Below are 23,974 nucleotides of genomic sequence, written 5' to 3' on the forward strand. Positions count from 1 at the left end.
TGCGCGGTGCAGGGAAACATGCTGGCATCCTGGGCAGATGCAGAGGTGGGCGACAGGCAAGACACACGCCATGCAGGCGTGGCAGAGGCGTCGTCGTCATTCACAGCCGAGGTCTGCATCTGCGGGGAAAGAGTTTATTATAATAGAGAGAGAAAGGGACAGAAAGGAGACAGAGGAAGAGAAGAGAGGAAAGGCGGAGGTGTGCGCACCTCATGGCAGGAAAGAAGGAGAGCGAAGAGCGAGAGGAAAGGGAGCGTTTTTCTTTAAAATGAGGTTTTTATGTCAGGATGCAGCACGGTGCCAAGGGGCGGATCAGAATATTAACAGTCTAATTTTATTTCTTATTTAATATTTATTTAGCACTTTTTTTTTTTTTGAGACGGGGTTTGGCTGTGTATGTAGCCCTGGCTGTCTCACTCTGTAGACCAGGTTGGCCTTGACCTCACAGAGCTCCGCCTGCTTCTGTGCTGGGATTAGAGATGGGCGCCACCACCGCCCCGCTTTAGTGACTTATTTTGTGTGTGTGCGTGGGTTGTGTCTGTGTGGACGTCAGAAGACTACCCCAGAGTCGCTGCCTCCTGCCGCGTGTGCCCAGTGATCGAACTCAGATCCTCAGGCTTGGCGGCAAGCTCCTTTATCCGCTGAGCTGTCTGTGAGGCTCAGGGGGGTGGAAATTATTTACAAACTGGGAGTGGGGTATGTTTCCCAATTCTTCCACACAGGAACTAGAATTAAGAACTTTCCTTTAGGGCATCCTCTAGTCCATAAATTAGAGGAGAAACTGAGATTTAAATATTTATTAAGCAACCTGCATCAGTCCAATGCATGATCAGATGGAGACGCGAAGGAAACGTTATTCTCCCAAGGTTCATTTAGCCCCACATGGACAGTGACCGGCGTCACACCTTCAGATCCAGAGACCTGAACGCAAACCTAGGCCTTAAGAAAGCTCTCCGACCTCTGACCCCGCAGAGCGGTGCATTCTGGGACCTGAAGTCTCCTGAGCAGCTCCTCTGCACCGTAGTTCGGTAGTTTTCGGGCACAGTCGGCTGCACCCGCCTTCGTCGCCCGCTGATTCGTCAGCCAGCCTCTCGGAGTTAGCCAATGAGGAGTGCTCGGGTCCTGGTCGCCTGGGAAACCGCGAGACAACAAGATGGCGGCGCCGCGGGAAGGCTCGCCGGGCCCGTGGTGAGTCTCGGCTCCAGGCCTTTCTGCCCCGCCAAGTCTTCCCGGAGCCCTCGCCCCGACTCCGAGGACCCGAGGCCTGCGTGGCTCGCCGCAGGAGGGCGGTGGGGACCCCGCTTCTGTGTCCGCGCGTGGAGGCGGAGCAGACGGCGGGTTCCCGGGGCGGGGCTTGGGCGCGGTAGCTTCCTTCTGCAAGCGCGTCCTGCAAGGGGTTAGGAGGTCGGCGCGCAGCCGCCCGGCAGTCCCAGAGCCCACGTGTGTCGAAGGGATGATCGCCTAGGGCAGCACTGAGTTCAGTCCTCACGATGGAGAGGCACAGGACACGTTTGTAACCCTCACCGGAGGCGACAACCATACCTTTACAGCCTTCATCCGTTGTGGCGGGCTGAGGCAGGAGGACTGCGAGTATGAAACCCAATCTGGGTGACATAAGGAGTCCCTGGCCAATTAGGGTGATTCAGCGAGACCTTGCCTTAAATTTTAAAAAATAAAGCAAGGCCAGGTGTGGCTGCGCACGCCTTTAATCCCAGCAGAGGCAGGAGAGGATCTCTGAGTTTGGAGGCCAGCCTGGTCTACAGAATGAGGCTGTCTCTAAAACAAAACAAAAACAAAAACAAAAAAACAAATAACTAAACCAAATAGAAGGCTGGGCCTGGTGGTCTGCAGGCCTGTCTACTCAGGAGGCTGGAACAGGACATGTTCAAAGTCAGCCTGGACTTTAGAGGCAGTTCAAGGCCATCCTGGGCAAAGACTTTTCTTATTCTTTATATATAATTTTGTATGTATATATGAGTGTCTGCATGTGTGTATGTGCAACACGTGCATGCCTGCTGTCAGAGGACAGAGGAAAGGCATCAGATTCCCTGGAACTGGAGTTACAGCAGGGGTGTGAGCTGCCATGTGGTTCCTGGGAACCAAACCTAGGTTCTCTTCAAGAGCAGCGATTGCTCCTAACCTCTGAGCCATTTTCAAGCCCAAGACTTAATTTCATTAAAAAAAAAATAACAACAACAAAGACCTAGCTATAGCTCAGCATACAGCACTTGTTATAGCATGTGTAAGACTCTGGGTTCACTCTCCCGTCCTGAAAAAGTGAATCAATTAAAAACTCAGAGGTTAAGAGCTCTGGCTGCCCTTCCAGTTCAATTCCCAGCACCCACATGGCAGCTTACAACTGTCTGTAACTCCATTTCCAGGGGATCTGACACCCTCACACAGATATACATGCAGGTAAAACACCAATGCAGATAAAATACAAATTAATAAATCATTAAAAATAAGTTTAAGGGCTGGAGAGATGGCTCAGCGGTTAAGAGCACTGGCTGCTCTTCCAGAGGTCCTGAGTTCAATTCCCAACACCCACATGCCAGCTAACAACTGACTGTAACTCCAAGATCTGACACCCTCACACAGACATACATGCAGGCAAAACACCAATGTATATAAAAGAATAATAAATAAATTGAAAAAAAGGGCTGAGGTTATTGCTCAGTGGTAGAGCACTTGTTAGTATTTCAACTCCAAGTCCTGAAACAGCAAGAACAAAATGTCTTTGGCCCAGGGGAAAAGGCACAGCCCTGCCCAGGACAAACTACTCCCAGACTGCTGAAGGCGTTACTCTATCCTCGGGGCCCAGGGCTCAAAGGACACCACCAGATTGAATGAGAGTAAAACTAAAAACGGGGCAGTGTAATAGCATCGCATCCAGAGGGTCCTGAGAGGCGTGGGAGAAAAGAACCCACTGTGAGAGACATCGCACAGTCTAATGTGAAGGGTTTCGTAGCTGACCAGACGAAGAGAGAATAAAAGGGAGAGAGAAACAATGGGATTGGAGATGAGGTCCTATAAATGAGGGGGAGGATGGAGGAGCTGGTTTTGTGGCACATTGTTGGGTTTGATTGGGGGAGTCTGTTTTTTCTATAAAAATGTACAGATAACAATTCACCTAGTCTGTCTATCACCCTCCACTGTATAAAGTCTAGGCATTTTAGTGCTCCATTTATAGGAACTGTCCAGAATGGGCAGATCTATTAGTAGCCATCTAGGGTTGGCTGGGAGAAGTGGGGGGACTGGAAGATAAGTGAGGGTAAGCTATTAAAGTGTACAGGTTTTTTTGAGACAGTGTTTTTCTGTGTAATAATAGCCCTAGCTGTCCTGGAACTCTCTGGAGACCATAGCCCAGGCTGGCCCTGATCTTACAGAGATCCACCTGTCTCTGCCTCCCAAGTGCTGGGATTAAAAGTGTGTGCCACCACCGCCACCCGGCCCTTCATTTGCTTTTTAGCTGGTCTTGTCATGTGCCCCTGACTGTCCTGTACTTGCTCTGTAGCCCATGCTAACCTTGAACTCAGCCTTCCCAATCCTGGATCACAGATGTGCACCACTAAACTCCACTTTACAGGGTCTTTTGGTGACTCATGTCTGTAATCTCAGCACCCAGGAGGCAGAGGCAGGAGGATCCCTGTGACTTCTAGCCAGCCTGGATTATACAGTGGAATGTTGTCTCAAAATAACACCAAGGGGCTGGGGAGACAGGTTAGTTGGTGAAGCGCTTGCTTTGCAGGCTCAGGGACCTGACTTTGATCTCTAGAACCTATTTTAAAACAACGGGGGTAGGGTTGGCAAGAGACTCTGAGTGAAGGCTTCTGCTGCCATGTCTGACCACCTGAATTTCCAAATGAAAAGCTAAATTATAGCCAAAGAAGGAATAGAAGGGAAACAGAGGGGTTAACTTGGCCAGAGGAAGGGTCTGGTTCGGAGGAGGAGGCCATTCCAGCAGAGGAGGCAGGGCTGGAGAGGGGGCTTGGCCTTCAAGGCTGGGCTCACCACCAAAAGTAGAAGAGTTTGGCTCCCAGGAGAGGAGGCTAGTGACGAGCTCTGTGCTCAAGGCATGGCCCAGCTGTCTTCGGTGCAGGGATGGTTGGGGGATAAGCTGAGGAGGCAGACAGGGCCAGATCACCATGGGAATTTTATTTTCCTCCTCCTCGACCTTCCCTTTTTTTTTTTTTTTTAGATAGCATCTCACTATGTAACCCTGGCTGGCCTGGAACACACAGAGATCTGCCTCTCCAAGAGCTGGGATTAAAGGTATGTACCACCAAGCCCAGCTTTTGAGTTTTTCAAATTCAAGGGTGTAAGGAGCCCTTGGGGGGCTTTGTTCAGGGGTGTGGCATGTCTTTTTTTTGCTTGTGGGCATCAATGAAAGAAGCCACTAAGGGCGGTCCTATTTAGCTACACACATCATGAGGGAGCCCAGACCCACAGAGCAATGCAGGGATATGGTGAGGAGACTGGATGGTGGGTGAGGGAACTCTGGGCCCAGGCCTCGAGAGAGGCTGCTTCTGAAGAAAGGGTGGGGCATGAGTCCCAGACTCCAGAAAGAAGGTGAGAGAGAGAAAGAACGGAATCAACATTTTCGAGTGTTAGCCCTGTGTGTGTGAATAACAATGGCCCCACACAGCCACAGCTCAGCTGGCAGGTGCCTGCCTTTGAGCTTGGCACTGGGCAGAATGCTTTGGGACTTTGAGTCCGTGCCCACCCCCTACCCCCACCCCCGGTCACCTGCCTGGTAGGTGCCGATAGCATGCACATTTTACAGAGGAGGAAATAAGGTACCACTTAACACTGTGAGCAGAGAGCATGGGCAAGGGCCCAGGGCTTGACCTCCGTGGTACATGACCGTGTCTTCAATGAATCCCGCCTGTGGGTTGCCCACTCTGCCTCTGAGATGATGCGGCTGGCACCTGGGTTCTGGCAGGTGGACAAGACAGACCAGGGCTTTCTGCCAACCATCTCAGTGATGGATCCGTAAGAGTGCCAGCCTCTTGTCTATGCCCACACTCTAAGCTTGGGGAAGTTGCAGGCCCTGCACCCCACCGGGCAAGGGTTTCCATGTTCAGAACAGAGAATCAGCTGCTCAGAGGAGCCAACAGATGTCAGGAACCTCAGCCCACACTGGAGGAGTGGGGCTGCTTCTCTCCGGACACTGCTCCTCTTCAGGAAAAGCTGCTGCTCCCTCCTCACCTGAAGCCTGGGTCTCCTCTGTCCCCAAGAACTGACTTCCTTCTTTCCTCTCAGGAGTCCCTGACAGCTAGCCTCAAGACTAGAGCTATGAGCTCACCTCTGGCCTCTCTTAGCAAGACACGGAAGGTGCCCCTAGAGTCGGAGCCTGTGAATCCTGGGTAAGGAGCCAGCTGGCCTCTAGGTCCTTGTGCGCCTGCCCTGTCTCCTCCTTGACCTGTCCCTCACCAGAGGAGAGTGACTCCTAGTGTCTAGGGGAATACAGGGAGCCGTTAGCGGCTTTGTGTCCACCTTCCTTCTCTTTATGCCTTCCGGGAACTCTGCTTTGTGCTGGCCAAAGATTGGATGGTGCTTTCCGTAAGGCATGGCCCTGTGAGGGTGCTTGTCATTCACTGTTCATTCACTCACTAGCTCTGCAGACGTGAGTGTTCTGCCAGCCTGGGCCAGCCTCTGTGCTGGGCTGTTAATGCCAGGGCCTAATCCTCTTGAAAAACATTTTCTTTTTCTTCATTTTCTTCTCTTTCTTCCTTTCTGTCTCTGTCGGGAGCAGTTCAGCACTGTACAGTGTGTCCCTCGGCTCACCCTGGCTAAGGATAGCTTGGCGGTGGGGGGGTATCTGCAGGACACAGAGGCTTAACCTCGATCTCTTTTAGCCTTGCATGGGGCCTGGAACCTTCCCTTGGTGGCATTCCAAGAGGCTTAATTTGTATTTGTTCCTTCTTCCTGCCTGGGTCCCCAGGAGGCGAGGGATAAGAGTCTACGGAGATGGTGAGTGTGTTCTTTGCCCCGCGCCCCTGTCCTCCCACCAGTCTGTCTCTCTTTCCAACTGGGCAGCTGGGCAAAGAGCATGCTGAGGTCCTGTGGGACTGGCCGTCTGGCCTGCCCCTGACTCTTCAGCTCTCTACCCTTTGCTCAGAGGTCTGGGCCACTCCCTTGCCCTGCACCTCAGCAGAGATGCCCACACTATCCTAGAACTCTTCTGCCTAATGTGAGATGGGTATGGGTACCTCGAAACTATGGGAAGACCAGAGATGTGGACCTCAGCCTTTATCTTATAGCCTTCCCTCCCTGGCGCCCTGGCCTCATCACTGACCTGACCGTACACTCTCGGGGGCCAGTATATAAGCTGTTTCGTCTTGGCCAGGGCCCAGGGCCAGAGTGCTTTCTGGGTTGTGGCCCCAGAGCAGTGACCTGGGCGTTCCTGTCTGCAGAAGATGAGGTGGACATGCTGAATGATGGACAGGACTCGGAAGAAAAGATCTCTGTCCCTTCCTGCTATGGCGGCATTGGTGCCCCTGTGGGTAGGCAAGGTGAGCGCAGAGGGCTAAGGGCTGTGGGTCCCCCTTGCTCTTAGCAGCAGGAGCGGCTCTAGAGATGGGGTAAAGCCCTGTGAGCCGTGGCTCCTACCCTGCCTGCTGGGTGAGACCCTGCTCCTGCTTCCGGCTAGTTGCCACGATGCCTGTGTCCTCAGACCCACCCAGGACAGGATTTAACCTGAAGCCACAGGCTGGGGAGCTGGCCAAGCCCCAGGCCAGGCTGTGCCCAGCAGCTCTCCAGTCTCCAGCAAGCATGATGTCTGCGGGTCTGCAGTTCAGGTGCAGAGACAGCGAAGGTCCTGAAGGGGAGCTCAGCCTCTGGCCATCCGCTTCCTCCTCAGCACGGTCCAGATGGGCTGAGAGTTCCACAGCAGGCGGACCGCCTGACTTTGTGTCTGCAGAGACCTGCGTGGAGTTGCCTGCAGTGGGGTGGGGTGGGGGAGAGCGGCCAAACAGGGGCAGGAGGTTGTCATTGAGGCTAGAACTTTCCACCAGCCGTGACAGCTTAAGCAGCTTTAGCATCTTGCTTCCTTGTCCCCTGGGGAAGAAGAGCAGTGGGCTGGGCATGTTATAAGGATCTGGGGAGACGCTGCTTGGTGGGGGGGTCCCAGCTATCATACAGGGTACTCAGAGCAGTGGCCAGCACTCTGAAGGGCAGCAGGAGGTGCCCTTAGGCCAGACTCCCTCCGTTTGACATTGGCAGGGTCAAAGGAGAAGGAAAAGCCAGGGCTTGCCGAGCTGAGTCCCTAGTGACTTAATCACAGACAGAGTCCCCTACCCGAGCTGGCGACAGTAGTGGCCCATGCGGCTGCCGCCTTCCTCCCTCAGAGGAACTGTACATCCTTTCTCCGCTCCTCCCTGCCACATCCGGCTGGTGCGTGTCCCCACCAAGGTCTCCAACAGGACCTTCCTCTCCTGCCCAGCAGCCGCCTCCCCTGCCCCCACGGCCTCCTTTTCAGAGCAGACTGTGCTGGCCAGATTGTTGATGGCGCCTCCGTCCGCGCGCCGTTGCTCCTAGGGTCTTTCTCCTTGCCTGCTCTCGGTGCCCCCTTTCATCCCCACTTCCCACTGTGGACATTGCATTTGCCCAGACCCTCCCTTCACCCACACGGCTCAGTAAGGCAGCCGTGCTCTGCATGCGGACAACTCCAGAGTTTCCACTTGAGTGCCTTAAGATGCTCCTGGCTCCAAGGTCCAGAGAGCCCTCACTCAGTGGCACCTGCACTAGGGGATGTTTTATCCCTCGGGCTAAGAAGCCCTAAGGAGGCAACTCCAGGTAATTCAGGGACTAGAAATAACGGTAAGACAGAGTTCAGGTTTCCCATCTTTCTCCTGAACCATCCTGGCATCCGGTGTGGTCTCATGACCGGCTGCGGTTCCTTCTTTCCATGTAGTTAGGGGAGTTAGTGTCTGTGGGATGAAGGGGGCTTGTGGTGTTGGGTTTTGTTTTTGAGAGGGTGAGGTTTGGCACAGCCTCATGTAGATTAGGTCGGCCTCAAACTCACTCTGTGGCCATGGGTGACCTTGAACTCCTGCTCCTCCTGTGTTGGGATGAATCACCAGCCTGGCTCCCAAGCTTTATTTTGAACATGTTCCAGTGTACAGGAAAGCTCAAGTAGGAATACAGTGTCTCCCCTTTCATAGCAACTGAGATCTCGCCATGGCCACCTTCCCTCTGCCTGTCCCTAAAGAGACATACAAGGGCATCTCTTGGATGAGCAAGTTAGAGGTGAATTGCAGAGGTCCTGACCTTCCTGCCCAGCTCCTTTAGTACTCCTGCATCTCCTAGTAATAAGGAAACACATACTCACAGTGTTCTTGCTGCACCTCTGAGCATGACTGTTAATCCTCCTAACATCCATCTCTTTTACACTCCAGACTCCTCAGTAGTTCCAAACATCTCTTAGGTTTTCTCCTGACCTGGGACCTGAGAGGCTTCAACAACCCTGCAGTAATATTTATGCCTGTTTAGATCCTTAAAACAGCGACATTAACTTTTTTTTTTATTTTCTGTTTTGAAAAAGAATTTCACTGTGTGCCCCTGCTGTCCTAGAACTTACTCTGTAGACCAGGCTGTCCTAGAACTTTGTAGACCAGGCTGGCCTTCGACTCACATAGATCCCCTCCCTCTCTCTTCTGGGTGTTTGGGTGCTTATTAATTAATTAATTAATTTAGTGTGTGTGTGTGTGTGTGTGTGTGTGTGTGTGTGTGTTCCTGTGTTCACACACAAGGCTGAGTATGTATGTGTCAAAGAACACCTCATTCTTTTCCTTCTATCCTGTGGATCCTAGGGATCCAATTCAGGTCACCCAGCTTGATGGCAAGGAGATGGCTGAGTGTGTAAAAGTACTTGCTGTGAATGCAAGAGGCCCTGAGTTCAAGTCCCCAGCATCCATATAAAAGCCTGTCATGGCCATGTATGCCTGAAACCCCACCAGGTTACAAAGGTCAGAGACAGGTGGACTGTGGGAGTTTTTTGGCCAGCCAGCCTGCCCCAAACAGCAATCTTTAGGTTAAGCATTTGCCTATTTGCCTAGCATGCATATGGCCTTAGGTTCAACACCCCCCCTTCCCGCACCAAAAAAAAAAAAAGAGGTAGAGATCAATAAAGGAAGACACCCACATCCTCCTTTGCCTCTGCATGTGTGTGCATGGGAGTATGTAACCATGTGTACACACACACACACACACACACACACTCGCACACGACTTAAGTGATGTGGCCTGTGTGTTGCACCACTGATGCACACTTGGAACAAGTTGCCGCCCCCCGCCCAGCTTTACAAAGTAGCCCACTGACTTCATGGCCCACTGTGAGGACCTCACGAGCTGCTCTGTGAAGAGCTTCAAGCGCCCCTATCACAGACGTATTAGCTGCCGTCGGTACTGCTGTGTCTGTTCGTGCGGCCCTCTCCCTTTCCGGCCCTTCCCAGGTCAGCCTCAGCCCCAGGCCTGGGCACTAGAAACTTTGTCTACTTGGCAGTCCCCGTATTCCATGACTCGGAGATGATGACCTCCATGGCCAGGAAGCTTCGGGAGCTAGAGCAACAATTGAAGGCCCAGACTGATGAGATACTGTCCAAGGTAGGACCTGAGGCAGGAAACAGGCAGGAAGGACTGTTGCTCAGATTGAATGGTCTGTTTTGATGGCAAGCGATGACCTGGGAATGATCCAGAGGGCAGAGAGTCTAATAGAATGTAGACTGGGTAGTTAGCAGTCTGCTGAGCAGAGGTGGCGAGCTGGACACTGGGCCCAAGACATGGGCTGTGCCTTTCTTCACTAGTGTGACTCAGAGAGTGGGGGTTAGCTGAGGCCCAGGAGCAGGGGCTGTACCCGAGGTTGACAGGGACAGGTTGATGCTCACACACAGGCAAGAGGTGTGGCCTGTCCCATGGGAAGGGCTAACGCTTACCTCATTACTACCCTGTGGGGCTCTGGGGCCCACCAGGACTCACCCTGAGTCTCACTGCTTCAGGACCAGAAGATCCTGGCCCTAGAGGAGTTGGTGCAGACCCTCCAGCAGAACCAGGGTAAGAAGACCTTGGTCAGGTACCTGCTCGGGCCCGGGGATTCTGGGAGCTTGGACAGTTGCTTTGGGAATCAAGGCTCCAAGAGCATCAGGCAGACTCGCGGTGGGGTTCGCACGGCTGAGACCAGAGAGACAAGAACCCTTTACCCGGTGCCTTACACCCAGACTGCACTGTCCAGAGCGTGGAGGAGCCTCACTCCTACCGAAGAAGGGATGGTTGGCTCTTAAAAGTCAGTTCAGGCAACCCCCGCCCCCACCCAGGGTTAGGAGAGAGGTCAGAGAGATCGGCCCAGGGGCAGTTCTCAGGGTCCCCAGAAGACCTTAGGGCTGAGCCCCAAGGTGGCAGCGGAGTCGCTCACCCACTTCTTCCCCAGGAGGCAACGCAACCCTGCAGAGGCAAGAGGAGCTGGAGACGCAGTGCATTCAGCTGCAGCGGCAGGTTGGCGAGATGGAGGTGAGAGGTCAAGGTCGGTGGAGTGGGTGGCCAGGCCGCTTTCCCTGCCCTCAGCTGCCTGCAAGGATTTGCAGTAGAGACCTCGCCATCCTCCATGGCCCTGCCTGTTCCCTGCTTGGGCTGACCCAGAGCCAGGGCCGGTGTCTGCACCATGGCGCACTATTCCTTTTGGCTGAATCGAACTCTGAGCAGGCCCCCGCTCTTACTCAGTGCACCCCTAATTCTCCACTTGGTTCTGTTCAGCACTGCGCCTTTGTGGCTGGCCCGTCTCTCCTCACAGAACCGCTCTGCTCCGACCTCTTCACCTTCCTCTGTTCTTTGATGAACCCACCCTAGGACCCTGGCCCACGCTGCTCTGTGCATGGACCATCATCTCCCTCCCGCCTTCTCCTGAGAGAAATTTTCACTCATTTCCTTGAAACCCTCTCTGCCCTGTGACCAGGACAGGCTCTTCATCCTTTGCTTTCCTCTGTGGGATCGGACACGCTGAGGGGTGCACGGCTCACCCCGCACCAGTGCTAGGTGGTCCCTGACAGTGGCGTCACTTCCTTACCGTTGATTTGGTCACCCCGTCACTTTGCTTCACTCAGAATTGCGGTCAAGCTGCAAGGCTTGAGTTGGCAGGCACTGGGCGCCCCGAAGGGTCCAGTACCCTTGCCTGCTCAGTGCCGTACCTCCATCCTCTGCAGACCCACTCCCGAGTCCTCTCGGGAGTGTCTCTGTCTCCAAGCAGAAGGCCTTCCAAAGCCCCAGCCCATAATAGCAGAGGCAGCATCCTGCCCCGTGCAGGCCTGTTCACATCTGGGCCTGTGGGTGACTGCTGTACCTTCTGGGAATGTGGCAGCCCGTGGGGCAAGGCCACAGGTTCACAGCCCAGTGTACCCCTGGCCCAAGCACCCTCCCATGTTTATTGATTCATTACTTGAGCCGACCGACAGCAGCCTTCCTGCTTGACACTGTCAGCCATTAGGCGTGTGTCGTCTGTACAGAAAGGCAAGGTCCCCACATGCACGAGGCTGACAGTCTACAGAAGCAGAGATGTGACTAGACAGAAGGGTGAGCGTGCAGGGGATAATGAATCGGGTGACGAGAGACAAGTTGGGGAGGACCCACTCAAGCAGATCTGGAAAGCGGGGTAGGACTTGGGAGGTCTGGGCAAAGAGCTAGAAGGCTCTGCCCGTCACGTGTCTGGCTGTGGTGGAGGTCGTAGGAGAGGGAGAATGAGAGCCGTCAGGCCAAAGGGGCCTCACCGTGGGCTCTGTCTGGAGGGAATGGGTGTGTGTGGGGGGGACACGGGCCAGAAAGGAGAGTGTGGGCGGGGTGGGGGCTGGGACCCTCCCAGGTGTGTGGAGTGGAATGGTAGAGCAGCGGCCATGTCTGTGGAGGAGGGAAATGAGCTGTGTGGGACGACAGAATGGCACCAGCAGGGAGTAGGAACTGGGCCGAAGGTTTCAGGGAAGCTGACGACACCCTCTGTGTGGGACACCCGGGGAGGAGACGCCGTGGCAGCCTGGCCTCGGAGGAGGCGAGCAGGAGACGGGTGCCGAGGGCGGTTGGGCTGCTGGGGAGGTGGCACGGAGCCTTTGCTGCGGCAGCCACAGAGGAGCGGGGTGTGGAGGTTGGTAGGTAGGGGGCGCTGCTTGCTGGGGTGGGGAGAGCTCTGGGGCAGGGTGGGGCGCAGGGCCATGGCATGAGTGGATTTTGGTGCTCCTTGGACATCGGCATAGTTGTGAGTGGGACTCAGGCTCAGAGTGAGAGCCACACTGGGTGTGGATTTGGGTTCTGTCCTCCTTATGTAGGAGTGGACAAGAGCCCTAAAAGAGAGGGTGTGGTCGGGGCTGGGCACTGGAACTTGCGGGTGTGTGGGGTAGAAATGGTCGAGAAGCAGCCCTACATGCAGTGAGGAAAACCAGCTGTGTTGAAAGGAGCAGCGGTGGCCGCACCACACACAGGCCTGTGAGCTGTGGGGCAGAGGAGCTGGCCGAGAGGGGAGAGAAGAGAGAGACACAAGTGTAAACCGCTCTAGCCGGGCACATGCCTTCAGTGCCAGCCCGCGGGAGACAGAGGCAGACAGATCTCTGAGACCAGCCTGGTCTGCAGAGTGAGTTCCAGGACAGCCAGGGCTACACAGAGACCCTGTCTGAAAACAGCACCTGCCCCCCCCCCCAAACAAACAAACAAATAAAATATAGGTGACTCCTCCTGGGCTGGGGAGAGGGTTCAGTCGGTGACGTGTTTGCTTCACAAGCATGGACACCTTTGTTCTGTCCCTGGAACCCATTAAAAAAAGAGAGAAAGAAGCCAGGAATGGGTTCATGGATTAGTCATCCAAGAGCTGGGCAAACAGTCAGGTGGATCTCTGGGGCTCATTAGCCAGCCTTGGATTCAGGCAAGGCCCAGTCCACTGACTGAAAAACACCAAGATGGACAGTGCTTGAGGAAGAAGACCACCGGCTTGTCCTCTGGCCTCCACACACAAGTGTGCATGTGCTTGTGTACCTGACACACCTGGAATCACAGACATGAACCCGTGCACACACACGGTCGGCGTCAGGAAGAAGAGGGAGGATCACTCCTGCAGGGCAGATGTCCCTGCCGCCTCCTCATACTTAGGCCAGGCCCACAGTCCCCAGAGCTGTGGTGGCCAGGGTTATGGAGTTCTTGAGTCATGTACTGTGTTAAGTAAGTACTTGGCATGATGGTCTTACTCAGCACAGTGAATCAGCTGCTGTCATGTCCTCTCATAGAGAAGGAGCCTGCTGCTCTAGGGGGTCAAGGCCTTCCAGGGTCACTGCCTGGAAGTGGCCAGGGCCTCCAGCACATCCTTTGTCCAGGCCACTCTGGGCTGAAGACAGGCTGGGTTTGGACTGGTAATGCCCTTCATGGAAACTGGGCAGGTGGTGCCACACCACATCTCGCTCTTCTGCCCCACAGCGGTTCCTCAGTGACTATGGCTTGCAGTGGGTGGGTGAGCCCATGGACCAAGAGGACTCAGAGGAAAAGATAGACTCTGAAAATGATGAGTGGGACTGGATGAAGGCCAAGAAGTTCTGGAAGCCAGGTAGAGTTGACCATCCGCTCTGGCCCCTCCCAGCAGCACCCCATGGCCCGCCACTCTTCCAGAGGCCCTTTGTCTCAAGCCCTGGCCTCCCAGCATTGGGGTGGGGGTGGGGGGTGCTGAGTTACCCCACCTTGTCCCTGACCCAGGGAAAGAAAAGCCAAGATCTCCCTCCCTGGTCTCACCTCAGTCTACCTGCTCATTTGCCAAGGGCTGCGGAACCCCAGATTTACTAGATATTTGGTGCTTTGTTGTGGCTTTTTGAGACGGGCTTTCTCTGTGTAGCCCTGGCTGTCCTGAAACTCGCTCTGTAGACCAGGATGGCTTTGAACTCAGAGATCCACCTGCCTCTGCCTCCTGAGTGCTGGGATTAAAGGCGTGCAGTACTATCACCCAAAGCCATTGTTTAACAAACAGAACAAAACCTCACCTGGCATAGTGGCACATAGCTGTAAACCCAGCACTTGGAAGGTTGGGTCAGGAAGATTGAGAGTTCAAGGCCAGCCTGGACTATGTAGAGACTGTGTTTGGTTGGGAGGTGGGGTGGCATGGGGGTCAGAGAAGAGGAAGAGCAGGCCCTCTTTCTAGAAGCTCCTGTCCAGTTTCCAGGGCTCGGCCTCCTCGCAGGGTCCTGCTGCAGGTTCATGTGTGAGTCGGGACCTGGGAATCTGCATTGCTAGGTACAGATTTTCATGGGGATTTTGGTGGTGGTAGAGATGTTTCTGAAACGGGGCCCATTTTCTTCAGAGTGGAGAAGTTTCCTCCCTAGGCTGCAGACTCTAGCTCAGACCGCCATTTCTACTCCACCACCTGTTCAGGGGTGGCTTATGGCATGGGCCAGCCACTTCCCTCCCTGAGCCTCAAGTTCATCGACCAAGTGGGGCACACCTCTCACCCTCAGGGACTTACAAAGAGCACATGAGTCAGATCTGGAGCCCAGGCATGTCACGCTCTTTCCCAAGCTTTGACAGAAACAAGTACCCTGGGACCCAGAGCATCACTCCCAAAGGGACTGTCTAGAAGACATAACAGTGTTGATGTCAGAAGTGTCTTTCTGGATAAAACCCCAGATTCTAGGGCTGAGGGCGTGGCTCAGTTGGTAGGGTGTTTGCACACAGTGCATAAAGCCCTGGGTTTCTTTCCCAGCACCTGGTAAGCCAGGCGTGGTGACGCACACTTTCAGTCTCAGCAGCCGGGGGTGGAGACAGGAGGATCAGAGTTATAGACGTCCTCAGCTGTGTAGCAGTTCTGAGGACAGCATGGCCTACAAGAGACAAACGTGGGCCTGGAGAGATGGCTAAGGGTTAAGATGCTTGCTGCTCTCTCAGAGGACCTGAGTTCAGTTCCCAGTAACCCACAGAGGGCAGCTCATAACCACCTGTGACTCCAGCTCCAGGGATCCAAACATGTTACAAGCATGGTCGTACTCTCTATTTGGGCCTGGGCTTCACCCTACTCCCCTTAAATCTCAAGACACAACACTCCATTGTTTAAAGGTTATTACAGTCCATTTTTATATCTTCTGCTGCTTTCTTATTATTTATTTACTTATTTTTGAGACAGGACTTCACTGGGTAGCTCAGGCTGTTCTGGAACTCAGTCTTGGAACTTGCTATGTAGACCAGACTGACCTCAAACTCACAGAGATACTCTTGCTTCTGCCTCCAAGTGCTGGGATTAAAGGCATGCGCCACCACCATGCCCAGCTCTTGTACAACTTTCAAAGCATTTTGAACAAACAGCCTTGGCATGGGCCAAAGGGTATTTTATTTTATAGATGGGCAGACTGAGGTAGAGTGTCTGAAGACCACTGAATGGAGGAGGCTGAGCCCACTGGGAGGTGGTGCTGGTGTGGAGGACAAGAAGAGACAGAAGAGAGATTTGGGAGATGGGTCCTATGGCCTTTTGGACTGGTGGAGGGGAGGAGTCAGAGATGGCCCTGGAACATGGCTGTGAGAAGATGTTGGGAACACTGTGGCCCCAGGCTATGGGAGGTCAGTCGTGTGAGGCCTTGCTAGGGGTCTATGGGTCAAACCAAAGCAGCCCCGGGCGTGGTGCCCCGATCACAGTTCTCTAGCACCCGAGGCCACAGCAGGTGGCTGTGGGTGCTGAGGATGCGAAGACTGAGGCTTCCTAGCCTAGCCCCTGGTGCACATGGTAGGTGGGGTTCTGCTTCCTGTGGCCCTCCCATCCTGGAGCGCATCCTGGCCCCAAGGTGTCTCTGCTTCCTCTAGGAGGGGGTCGGAGCAGATGGCTGGTCTCGGAACATGCCTTCTACTTGTTCCGCGTACCAACAACCTCCCCCTGACAAGCATCGTCCCGTGTTCTGTTTTGTTGGTGCAGCTCCCCAGCTAAGGCGACCTGTGCAGACCGCCGCCATCTTCCCTCCTGGAGCCCCTAGGCCGCGGAGCCCCCTGTGCTTTTCTCTTGTTTTGGCCTCTCAGTGTGGGAGGGGCCTCTAGTTCTGCCTGCCAGGGGAGGGAATGCTTTCGTTTCTAGAAGCTTTTCCTCATTGGAGCTCCCTCATGTCTCAGACTAGCCCAGCTCTGTCCCTGGGGTCCTCTGCTGCCAGCGCTGGCTTCTTGCTGCCTCATTTCTGGTCACCTATTTTGTTGGGTGTTACTTTTATAGACTGCCAGTCGGCAGGAGAGCCGGAGCATCAGTTTGGGACCAAAGGGGGTGATTAGAATGTTCTAGATCTAGAACTTTTACCTTAGGAAGGTCGCCAGTTTCTCCAGGAAGGGGAAGCCTGGAAAGGGCACGATGGGTATTTGGACTCCCAGCCTCTCCTCAGGATACAAACATCACATGGGTCGAAATGCCAAGCGCTTCGGGGACAGTCCTGCTCTGGTCACAACACACAACAGGGTCGAGCACAGCAGTGGGGTGGTGCTCTCCACCCTCCTCCTCTTCAGACTCCCACCCTTCATGCACACGGCCAGTCTGTCCCTTGCTGGGCCCCTAAATCCACCCCTAGCCTTCCGCCCAGGCCCCAAGCCCCTGAGTCTGGGTTGGTGCTTCTCACATCCCTGGGTCAAGAGGCCACTGGCAGCCTGTTTGATTTGCCCTTGGAGACATGCTTCTCCCTACACTGCTTCTGTCTCAAACCCTACCCCTCCAGCACGCCCCCCCCCAGACACCTGGGCGGCCACCGTAGATGAGCCGGCATCCCACGGGAAGGCCTGTGCTGGAATGAGGGGTTTAAAGGCTCAGGCTAGGTGTTCTGGGGGCAGACAGCAGGGCCCGAGCCCACTGTCTCTTCACTGGTGACAGCAGCTGGAAGCACGCAGCACAGCTGGCGTACAGGCCAGAGGACGTGGGCCCGTGCAAGAAGGCTGTTGCCTGGTGTATCTGGTACTGCCGGTCCACTGGGACGGGGCAGCCCTCAGCTCATTGGCAGGGGTGGGGGGGGGAGGGCTGCGGGCATCAAGACAAACGTGTCCTGGTTGCGGGTGTGCTCTGGAACCACGCAGAGTCTCAGAGCATCTCTCTGCTTTGGCTCTTCTGAGGAGAAGAGAGCATGCAAGTAGGTGGCCAGACTGTGCTAACTATGGCCTCCCTGATGTAGGAGGCTGTGGGTGTGGTGAGGGTGTCGGGAACTGGGGCCACGTGCCTGAGAGGTGGACGTCTCCAGACCAAAGCAACAGCTTGTCCTTCCAGCAGGCCTTGGGGGCCACCACTCATTCCCGCAGGGGTCCTGCTGTGGGCTCTGCAGGACACACGGGGACTCTGGGGGGGTGTTGACGCTCTCAGCCCAACAGGCACTGCTCCTGACACACTGGCAGGCAGACAGACAGGTGGACACGTGGGTCAGCACACGCTTCTAGGGCATTTGCCTGGGCCAGGTTAGGGTTCAGCGCTGTAAGCCATGTTCAGAGTGCCCAGAGCAGTCGGAAGGTAAATAACCACAAACAAAATGACAAGAGTGTGACGGGCCAGGGACTGGAACGGGCTCCGAGGCTGTGGGAACCGGGCAGGAGGGCTGGGGGTTCCTAACAAGGCTCTCGGAGGAGGTGGAGCCCAGAGTAAGTTGGGAGGGACCACAGCAGCCACCCTCCTAAGACATGGACAGTTACCGTCCTCATTGTGCACAAGAGGAAGCCGAGGATCAGAGAAGCTGGCCTGCCCCAGCCTGCAGGGCTCACAAGCAGCAGTCCTGCCAGGGTGGCCCTCCAGGGCCAGGAAGTGGCAAGGGGAGAGAGGTTGGGCTAGTACTTGGGAGGAAGAAGCAGGAGGGTCAGGAGTTCAAGGTCATCCTCAGTTTTATATAGTGTGGGCTACATGAGACCCAACCAAACTCCCAAAGTTACATGAAGCCTCAAAGATGATCCCCAGCACCATGGCCCGTCCTAGAAAGAGCTCAGGGAGCTGTGTCCCAAGAGCTAACGCTAAGCAGATGCCGCCTACATGGCCACTGAAAGCTGAATGAGTCACGTAGGGTGAATGCAGTCACCCTGCAAGGCTTACGTGACCTGGAGCATGACACCCCACACGGCCCAATCTCCTCATCTGAAAAATGGGAAGGGTAACACTCTCCTCTAAGAGTCACTAATGGTCAGGTCCACTGACTTGCTCTTGTGGCCAGGTTAGGGTTCTTTCCTGCCCATCCCACAAAGGGACATGTCCCTCCCTTGGCTTAAGCCAGACCTGCGCTGCCTTGTGTGGGAGCGCCCAGCACCTCTCCAGACGAAGGCTTCTGTTGAACTGTCAGGCCAGTGCTCACTGACGGACACTGCCCTGTGCTGGCCACACCACCCTCCTCCTGCCTTACCCTCTGCGCGGTCTTTCCTGGAGCCGTGAGTCCTCTCCCTGGGAGCCCCCTCCCCCTGTCCATTGCGCTCAGTGGCGGCCCAGCCCACCCTGCCTTACCTCCTCTGCCTTCTTCCTGCCCCGGGACAGGGTTCTTTTACCTTTCTAGGCAGAAAGTAGACCAGTTCCCTACCTCCTTCCCTTCCTCTGTGTCTCCCTCCCTATTCCCCACCCCCTTTTTCCTGAGACAGGGAACTCGCTCTGTAGCCCAGGCTGGCCTCGAACTCACAGAGATCCGCCTGGCTCTGCCTCCCGAGTGCTGGGATTAAAGGCGTGCGCCACCATCGCCTTGCCCCAGGCTCTTTTCTTGGCTCTACAGATGCTCTGCAGCCGCTGATCTACAGCCCCGCCTTCCAGGCCAGCCTTCTGAAGCAAACTTTGCCCGTTTGCCACCATCAATATTTCTTAGCATTATCCCAGGGACTCCAGTCTGTCCCCTCGCCTCACTGCCCATCCCATGTCTGTCCTTGGCACTAAGGTAGCTTGTTTTGGACAGCAGCATTGGCTCCATTGTGTGGGCATTGTCTCCCCACTCCCCTAAACTGTAGGAAGAGGTACTGGGCTGGCCTTATGGGATATATATATATATATATATTTTTAGGTTTCTCAACTTGTTCTTAAACTATTTGTAAAGGAAACAATGTCATACCATTGTGGGGCAGGGGGTATAGAATGCTTGTTTCACACTCATGAGGCTGTGGGTTCAGTTCCCAGCATCTTGTAAACTGGGCTGCTGTGTACAGAACAGGAAAGACTGGGCAAGCCCGGAGATGGGCAGCCATAGCCCTTCAGAGTAGCCATTGCCAGGGAGAAGGGAAGGCTGACAGAGGACCCACAGCTCATCAGATGCAGAGACAACCGGAAACACAGCCCCATGCACCTGGACTTCCACTTGGGGGGAGAGCAGTTGAATCCCCAGCACCCTGACCCACATCCTGCCGCAGCCAGCCCTGCTGTCCTGGTGGAAACAGATTTCAAAAAGCCCTCAGTCAGCTGGGTGCTGGAGGTTTACACTCTAGGGGCAGCTAACTGGGGGCCGGGGCCCCAGCCAGTGTTCCTCTTGCCCACCACCCTTTTCTGGCATTTTCGTGGCTGTCCTGGTCATTTCATCTGCACCCTCTAGAACTGGGTAGAGTCATGTGCATCAGTTTCCAGAGGAGTCAGAGCCTTGGCAGATTCTCAAGAGTGTGCGACCCTGAAACAGTTAGACCTGTCCAGCAGCTGTCCCAACATCCAAACAGCCACCCAGCCCTGCCCCTGCCCTCCCTCTCCTGATGATGCAGTTGGGTCCTAAGTCCTCTAACTTGCCAGGTGGCCTGGGATGAGTCACTTTTGGTTTTTCTGATATTGTTTCCTCATGCGTATAGTGGAGATTAAACAGCCCCTGCCTCCCAGCCTTGGGTTGGTCTGAGGACCATTTGTACAAGGTAGAGCTGGTGACTAGCAATCGACCGTGGACAGTTCAGGATGTTCCAGGTCAGTCCTCACTTCCTTGGCACCTTATAGCCACCCTGGGAGGCCAACACTATTGGCATCCCATTCTGGCCCCGGGCATTGTGATATGGCCACACAGGAAGAAGTGCAGGGGCTGGGATTTGAACTCTGAAAGCTTTGATCCAGAGCTGGGAGGTTTGCCAACCCAGTGCCAGGCACAGGTCTAGTATCAAACTTTGCTTTTGCTTTTAATGCTGTGCACTTCTAAAAAGCTACTAAACTCTCTGGCCTCAGTTCCCTCTGAGAATGGGAAGGAGTGTAACCCTTACAGCGTTGGATCCCCAAGTGGAGGAAGTGGGATGATGGATAGTAAGTGCCCTGCTAGGTGTGATGACACTCATGTAATCCTGGCACTTGGGATGTGGAGGCAGGAGGATCAGAAGGAGTTCAAAGGTCATCCTCACTACATAGTTCAAGGCTACCTGGACCAGGGCTCAAATACGAAGTTCAAAGTGAGTATCCAAGAAGAGATGGCTGCCGTTGTTACCTGGTGCAGATACCCTTTTCTTTCAGGTGGCCCCTTTAGGAACTGAGGCTTCTGCTCAGCACGGGAGGCGCCCCCAGAAGCCAGAGCTGCCGGGGCACACAGGAGCCGCAGAGGCTCATAGGCATCATGTGTGTTTTCTGCCAGGAGATTCTTTGGCGCCCCCCGAGGTGGACTTTGACAGACTGCTGGCCAGTCTACAGGATCTGAGCGAGCTGGTCGTGGAGGGAGAGACCCAAGTGAAGCCAGTGCCTGGTGGGGCGCAGCTCCGTACCCTAGAGCCCATCCCGCTAAAGCTCTACCGGAATGGCATTATGATGTTTGACGGGCCCTTCCGGCCCTTCTACGATCCCTCCACACAGGTAGGATGGGGCTCTGGGGCCCATGCCTGCTCACCCCTGCTTGGAGATGATGGTGGAGCCAGCCCGCTGCACTAGCTTGCCCTCCACAGAGTACACAGGCCCGACCCCTCCAATCTTGGCGCTCCCAGTATCTCCAGAGTATGATGCGATGCTTAGGGCTTGCCAGCCAACAGGGAGCTGGTTTGGCGTAGCATGGCACAGCCTGGCTACAGGGCCTGTTCTCTCTCCCGCAGCGCTGCCTCCGGGACATCCTGGATGGCTTCTTCCCCTCAGAGCTCCAGCGGCTGTACCCTGATGGAGTCCCCTTTAAGGTAACCAGTGGCTCCCAGCCCCACCCCTTCCTTCCCTGTGCGGCTTCGGAGAGAACGGGGGTAGCTGGCTCAGGGGCCGGTCATCCTGAGTCATCCCCTCGGACGGTCAGGATGCCCGGCCGGAGGGCGAGGGAGCAGGGTGAGGAGGCTGTCATGGCAAGAGGGGCCGTAGCTCTCTCAAGCCGAGTAGCAGACAGTGCCCTCTGCCGGCATCATGAAGGTACAGCGTTGGCGGGACCACTGCTCTGACACCTCCCCCGCACTCAGGGCATCTCGACGCCCTGGGGTTCCTGAGGAATCTGTAATGCACAGGGGGCCTAGTTTCCCCCGGAGGCTTCTGAACCCACGCGGGTGGGGTGGAAGGCAGGCAGGAGTTGCAAGCACTGGAAGGAGGCGGTGCTGGCTGGGCTGCAGGAACAGGAGGTGAGCCCGTGCTGCCAGGGCCGAGTGAGAGACGAAGGTGGTCATCACGGGGACCAGGAGGCAGCAGGCTCCGGAGGTGGGTTAGCTCCACGGTGAGGCACACCATGATCCAAGAGACAGTGTGAGTCCTGACTCGTGGGTTTTGAGATTTCCGTAGGAAGATGGCCTTGGAACCTACGGCCTTGACAGGGCAACTGAGGACCAGCGGTGAAGGAGTCTGCCCTGCAGACCAGACAAGAGCCGGGCTCTTCCCTCTCCCGACCTCCATCCCTGTGTGACCAGCTTCCAGTGTGTGTGTGTTGGGGGGGGCATCAATACTAAGGCCTCAGCTAGGATGAGTAAGAGAGGTGTTTGCATGACAGGGCCCGAGGTGGTAGCACCATGCACTGTGGTTCTCTTGTATTAGACCATTGTGCTGGAGGCCTCCGGGCAAACGGGTGGGGGTCAGGCTTCAGGGCTGAAGAGTTGGGGGTCCCTGCTTCTGTGGCCCTTCTTTCCTGCCAGGTAAGCGACCTGCGCAATCAGGTCTTCCCAGAGGATGGGCTGGGCTCGTTCCCAGGCGAGGGCCGAGTGGTGGGCCGGCAGAAAATGCGCAAGAACTCGGACAGGTTGGAGGATTCTTCAGGTAAGCCGGGCCCCAAGGGTGGCTGGGGAGCTGTGCAGAGCAAGCTCCAGGTGGCCTCTACCAGCATTTCCCGTCCCTCCCGGGCCAAGGTTCCCAATGCTCTCCCTACAGGCTCCAGGATGACTGCTGAGAAATTTCTGAACAGGCTTCCCAAGTGTGTAATCCGACAAGGCGAGGTGATTGACATCCGGGGCCCCATCAGGGACACCTTGCAGGTGAGGCCTGCCCCAATTACCCAGCTTTCTCCAGGGGACTTGATCACCAACCCTGGCTCAGCCTACAGTGCCTTGCCAGGAGGCTCAGGCCTATAGACCCCAAGTAAAGGCCAGGCTGGCAAGGACACCCTCAGAACTGTGTCATGTTTCTGGAGCTGGTGAGGACTCTGTGCTATACCCCACAGGGCAGCTGGGTTGGCTACAGCTGAGGGGTTGGGGGTATGAGCCCTAGTCCAGGGCATGGCCTTGAGCTTGGTGTAGATGCTTCGGAATTGTCCCACAGGCCTTTCAGATGCTTCGAGTTCATTATCTTGTCTTCACTCGTTCTTCCTCCCCAAGTGTCCACCGAGAAAGGGGTGCCAAGCCTGTGTCTCAGACTCGTCTTCTTTCCCGGGTTGTCCTGTCCGTGTGGTCCTCCCCTCGAGCTCCTCCCTGCAGCCCACCACTAGGCTGCAGAGTCTCACTCTTTCCGTGCTGGCCTTCCCACCTGCTAGCCACGTGCCCCCAGGGTTCTTCTCTGTTGGAACTGTCTGGGGATTCTTGGAGAAAGCCAAGGTCCTTATCCAGCCCTGAACGTCCGTTTTGTGTCAGTGCCCGCCCCATCCCTACCCTGTCCTTCCTTCTGTCTGACTTGGTTCCTTGGTTCAAGAGCTGCAAACTGCTGGCAGGGTCCCACCATGTCCCCTCCTTGCAGATTCCGGTTGGTCAGGATCTTTGTGTAGGGAGTGTCCCTGGCCTGTTTCCATTTCAGATGACTGCTGCTCATCCTTCAGACTCAGCTCAGGTGTCTTCCCTGAGCCCAGGCTAGCTTAGGTCCCCAAGCCTGGCCATCATCTGGTGGGCTTGTCTCCCACATTGGACTGGGAGAATGATGGCGTCGTCTCCCACAGCCCCTTCCCCTTACACAGAACACCCCAGCTCTTTGCCTCACGGGTCTCATCCACCCCTGCTCAGGAATGAGCCAGTCCTCTCTAAGGGTGGAGGAGATGATGTAGGTGGGACCCAGGGCTCTGTCTACTTCCCCCGGCTGCCTTCCAGAACTGCTGCCCAATGCCTGCCCGGATCCAGGAGATCATAGTGGAGACACCTGCCTTGGCTTCTGAGCGGCAGAGGTGAGGGCGGGGCGGGGCGGAGAGGTGGGAGCAGGGCAGAGAGGAAAGGACCTGGGGGCTGGGGCGCACTGAGGGCCTCTGGACCTGCAGGAGCCAGGAGTCCCCCGACATGCCGGTGCCTCCGCTCTCCATGCTGCGCATCAAGTCTGAGAATGGGGAGCAGGCCTTCCTGTTGATGATGCGGCCCGAGGACACTGTTGGCGACGTGCGCACCCTCTTAGCACAGGCCAGGTGGGTACGGGGCAGGGCTGGGGGCTGCAGGGAGGAGTCCCTGGCCCCACGGCCTCGCTTGATGCACTCTGATGGACACCCAGGGACATGGACGAGGCCACCTTTGAGATCTTCAGCACCTTTCCACCCACGGTCTACCAGGATGATGCCCTCACACTGCAGGCCGCAGGCCTGGTTCCCAATGCAACACTGCTGTTACGGCCTCCAAGAGCCCTGCTGGTGAACCCCAGCTTTGGTGCTGGCTCTGGCTCTGGCTCCGGCTCCGGCTCCCACCCTGGTTCAGGCCCACTTCCCTGAATAAAGTGCCGCCCCCGACACCATGAGCTCCACCAGGCTCTCTAGAC

At 55.6% G+C, this 23,974-nt stretch overlaps 1 protein-coding gene across 8 annotated transcripts; it reads left to right on the forward strand.

Annotated features, from left to right (window-relative positions):
- The first annotated feature begins 1,050 nt into the window (after nt 1-1,050).
- Nucleotides 1,051-23,947, forward strand: Ubxn11 (UBX domain protein 11). Of its 8 annotated transcripts, none has more exons than XM_076565370.1 (16): nt 1,051-1,188; nt 4,199-4,272; nt 5,263-5,366; nt 5,945-5,973; nt 6,264-6,515; nt 9,506-9,606; nt 9,999-10,053; nt 10,427-10,506; nt 13,441-13,567; nt 20,499-20,713; nt 20,947-21,024; nt 21,952-22,072; nt 22,184-22,287; nt 23,326-23,399; nt 23,490-23,630; nt 23,714-23,947. In XM_076565370.1, the coding sequence occupies exons 3-16, from the start codon at nt 5,296-5,298 to the stop codon at nt 23,925-23,927; spliced, it is 1,662 nt and encodes a 553-aa protein (XP_076421485.1). In that variant the 5' UTR covers nt 1,051-1,188; nt 4,199-4,272; nt 5,263-5,295; the 3' UTR covers nt 23,928-23,947. The 8 variants fall into 8 exon arrangements, with proteins under 8 accessions (XP_076421485.1, XP_076421488.1, XP_042127985.1 ...); XM_076565373.1 differs by having other exon boundaries at nt 1,054-1,188; nt 5,859-5,973; nt 6,350-6,515; XM_042272051.2 differs by having other exon boundaries at nt 1,054-1,188; nt 5,859-5,973; nt 6,417-6,515.
- Nucleotides 23,948-23,974: the final 27 nt, after the last annotated feature.

The sequence above is a fragment of the Peromyscus maniculatus genome, chromosome 2 (assembly GCF_049852395.1).
Source record: "Peromyscus maniculatus bairdii isolate BWxNUB_F1_BW_parent chromosome 2, HU_Pman_BW_mat_3.1, whole genome shotgun sequence".
NCBI classification, from domain to species: domain Eukaryota; kingdom Metazoa; phylum Chordata; class Mammalia; order Rodentia; family Cricetidae; genus Peromyscus; species Peromyscus maniculatus.

Excerpts from the sequence above, each read along its gene's own strand:
- Ubxn11 (XM_076565370.1), top strand. The coding sequence starts at position 5,296 with ATGAGCTCACCTCTGGCCTCTCTTAGCAAGACACGGAAGGTGCCCCTA. Across the intron at positions 5,974-6,263 it reads GATAAGAGTCTACGGAGATG|CCTTCCCTCCCTGGCGCCCT; the intron begins GTGAGTGTGTTC and ends TTTATCTTATAG. Across the intron at positions 10,507-13,440 it reads GGCAGGTTGGCGAGATGGAG|CGGTTCCTCAGTGACTATGG; the intron begins GTGAGAGGTCAA and ends TCTGCCCCACAG.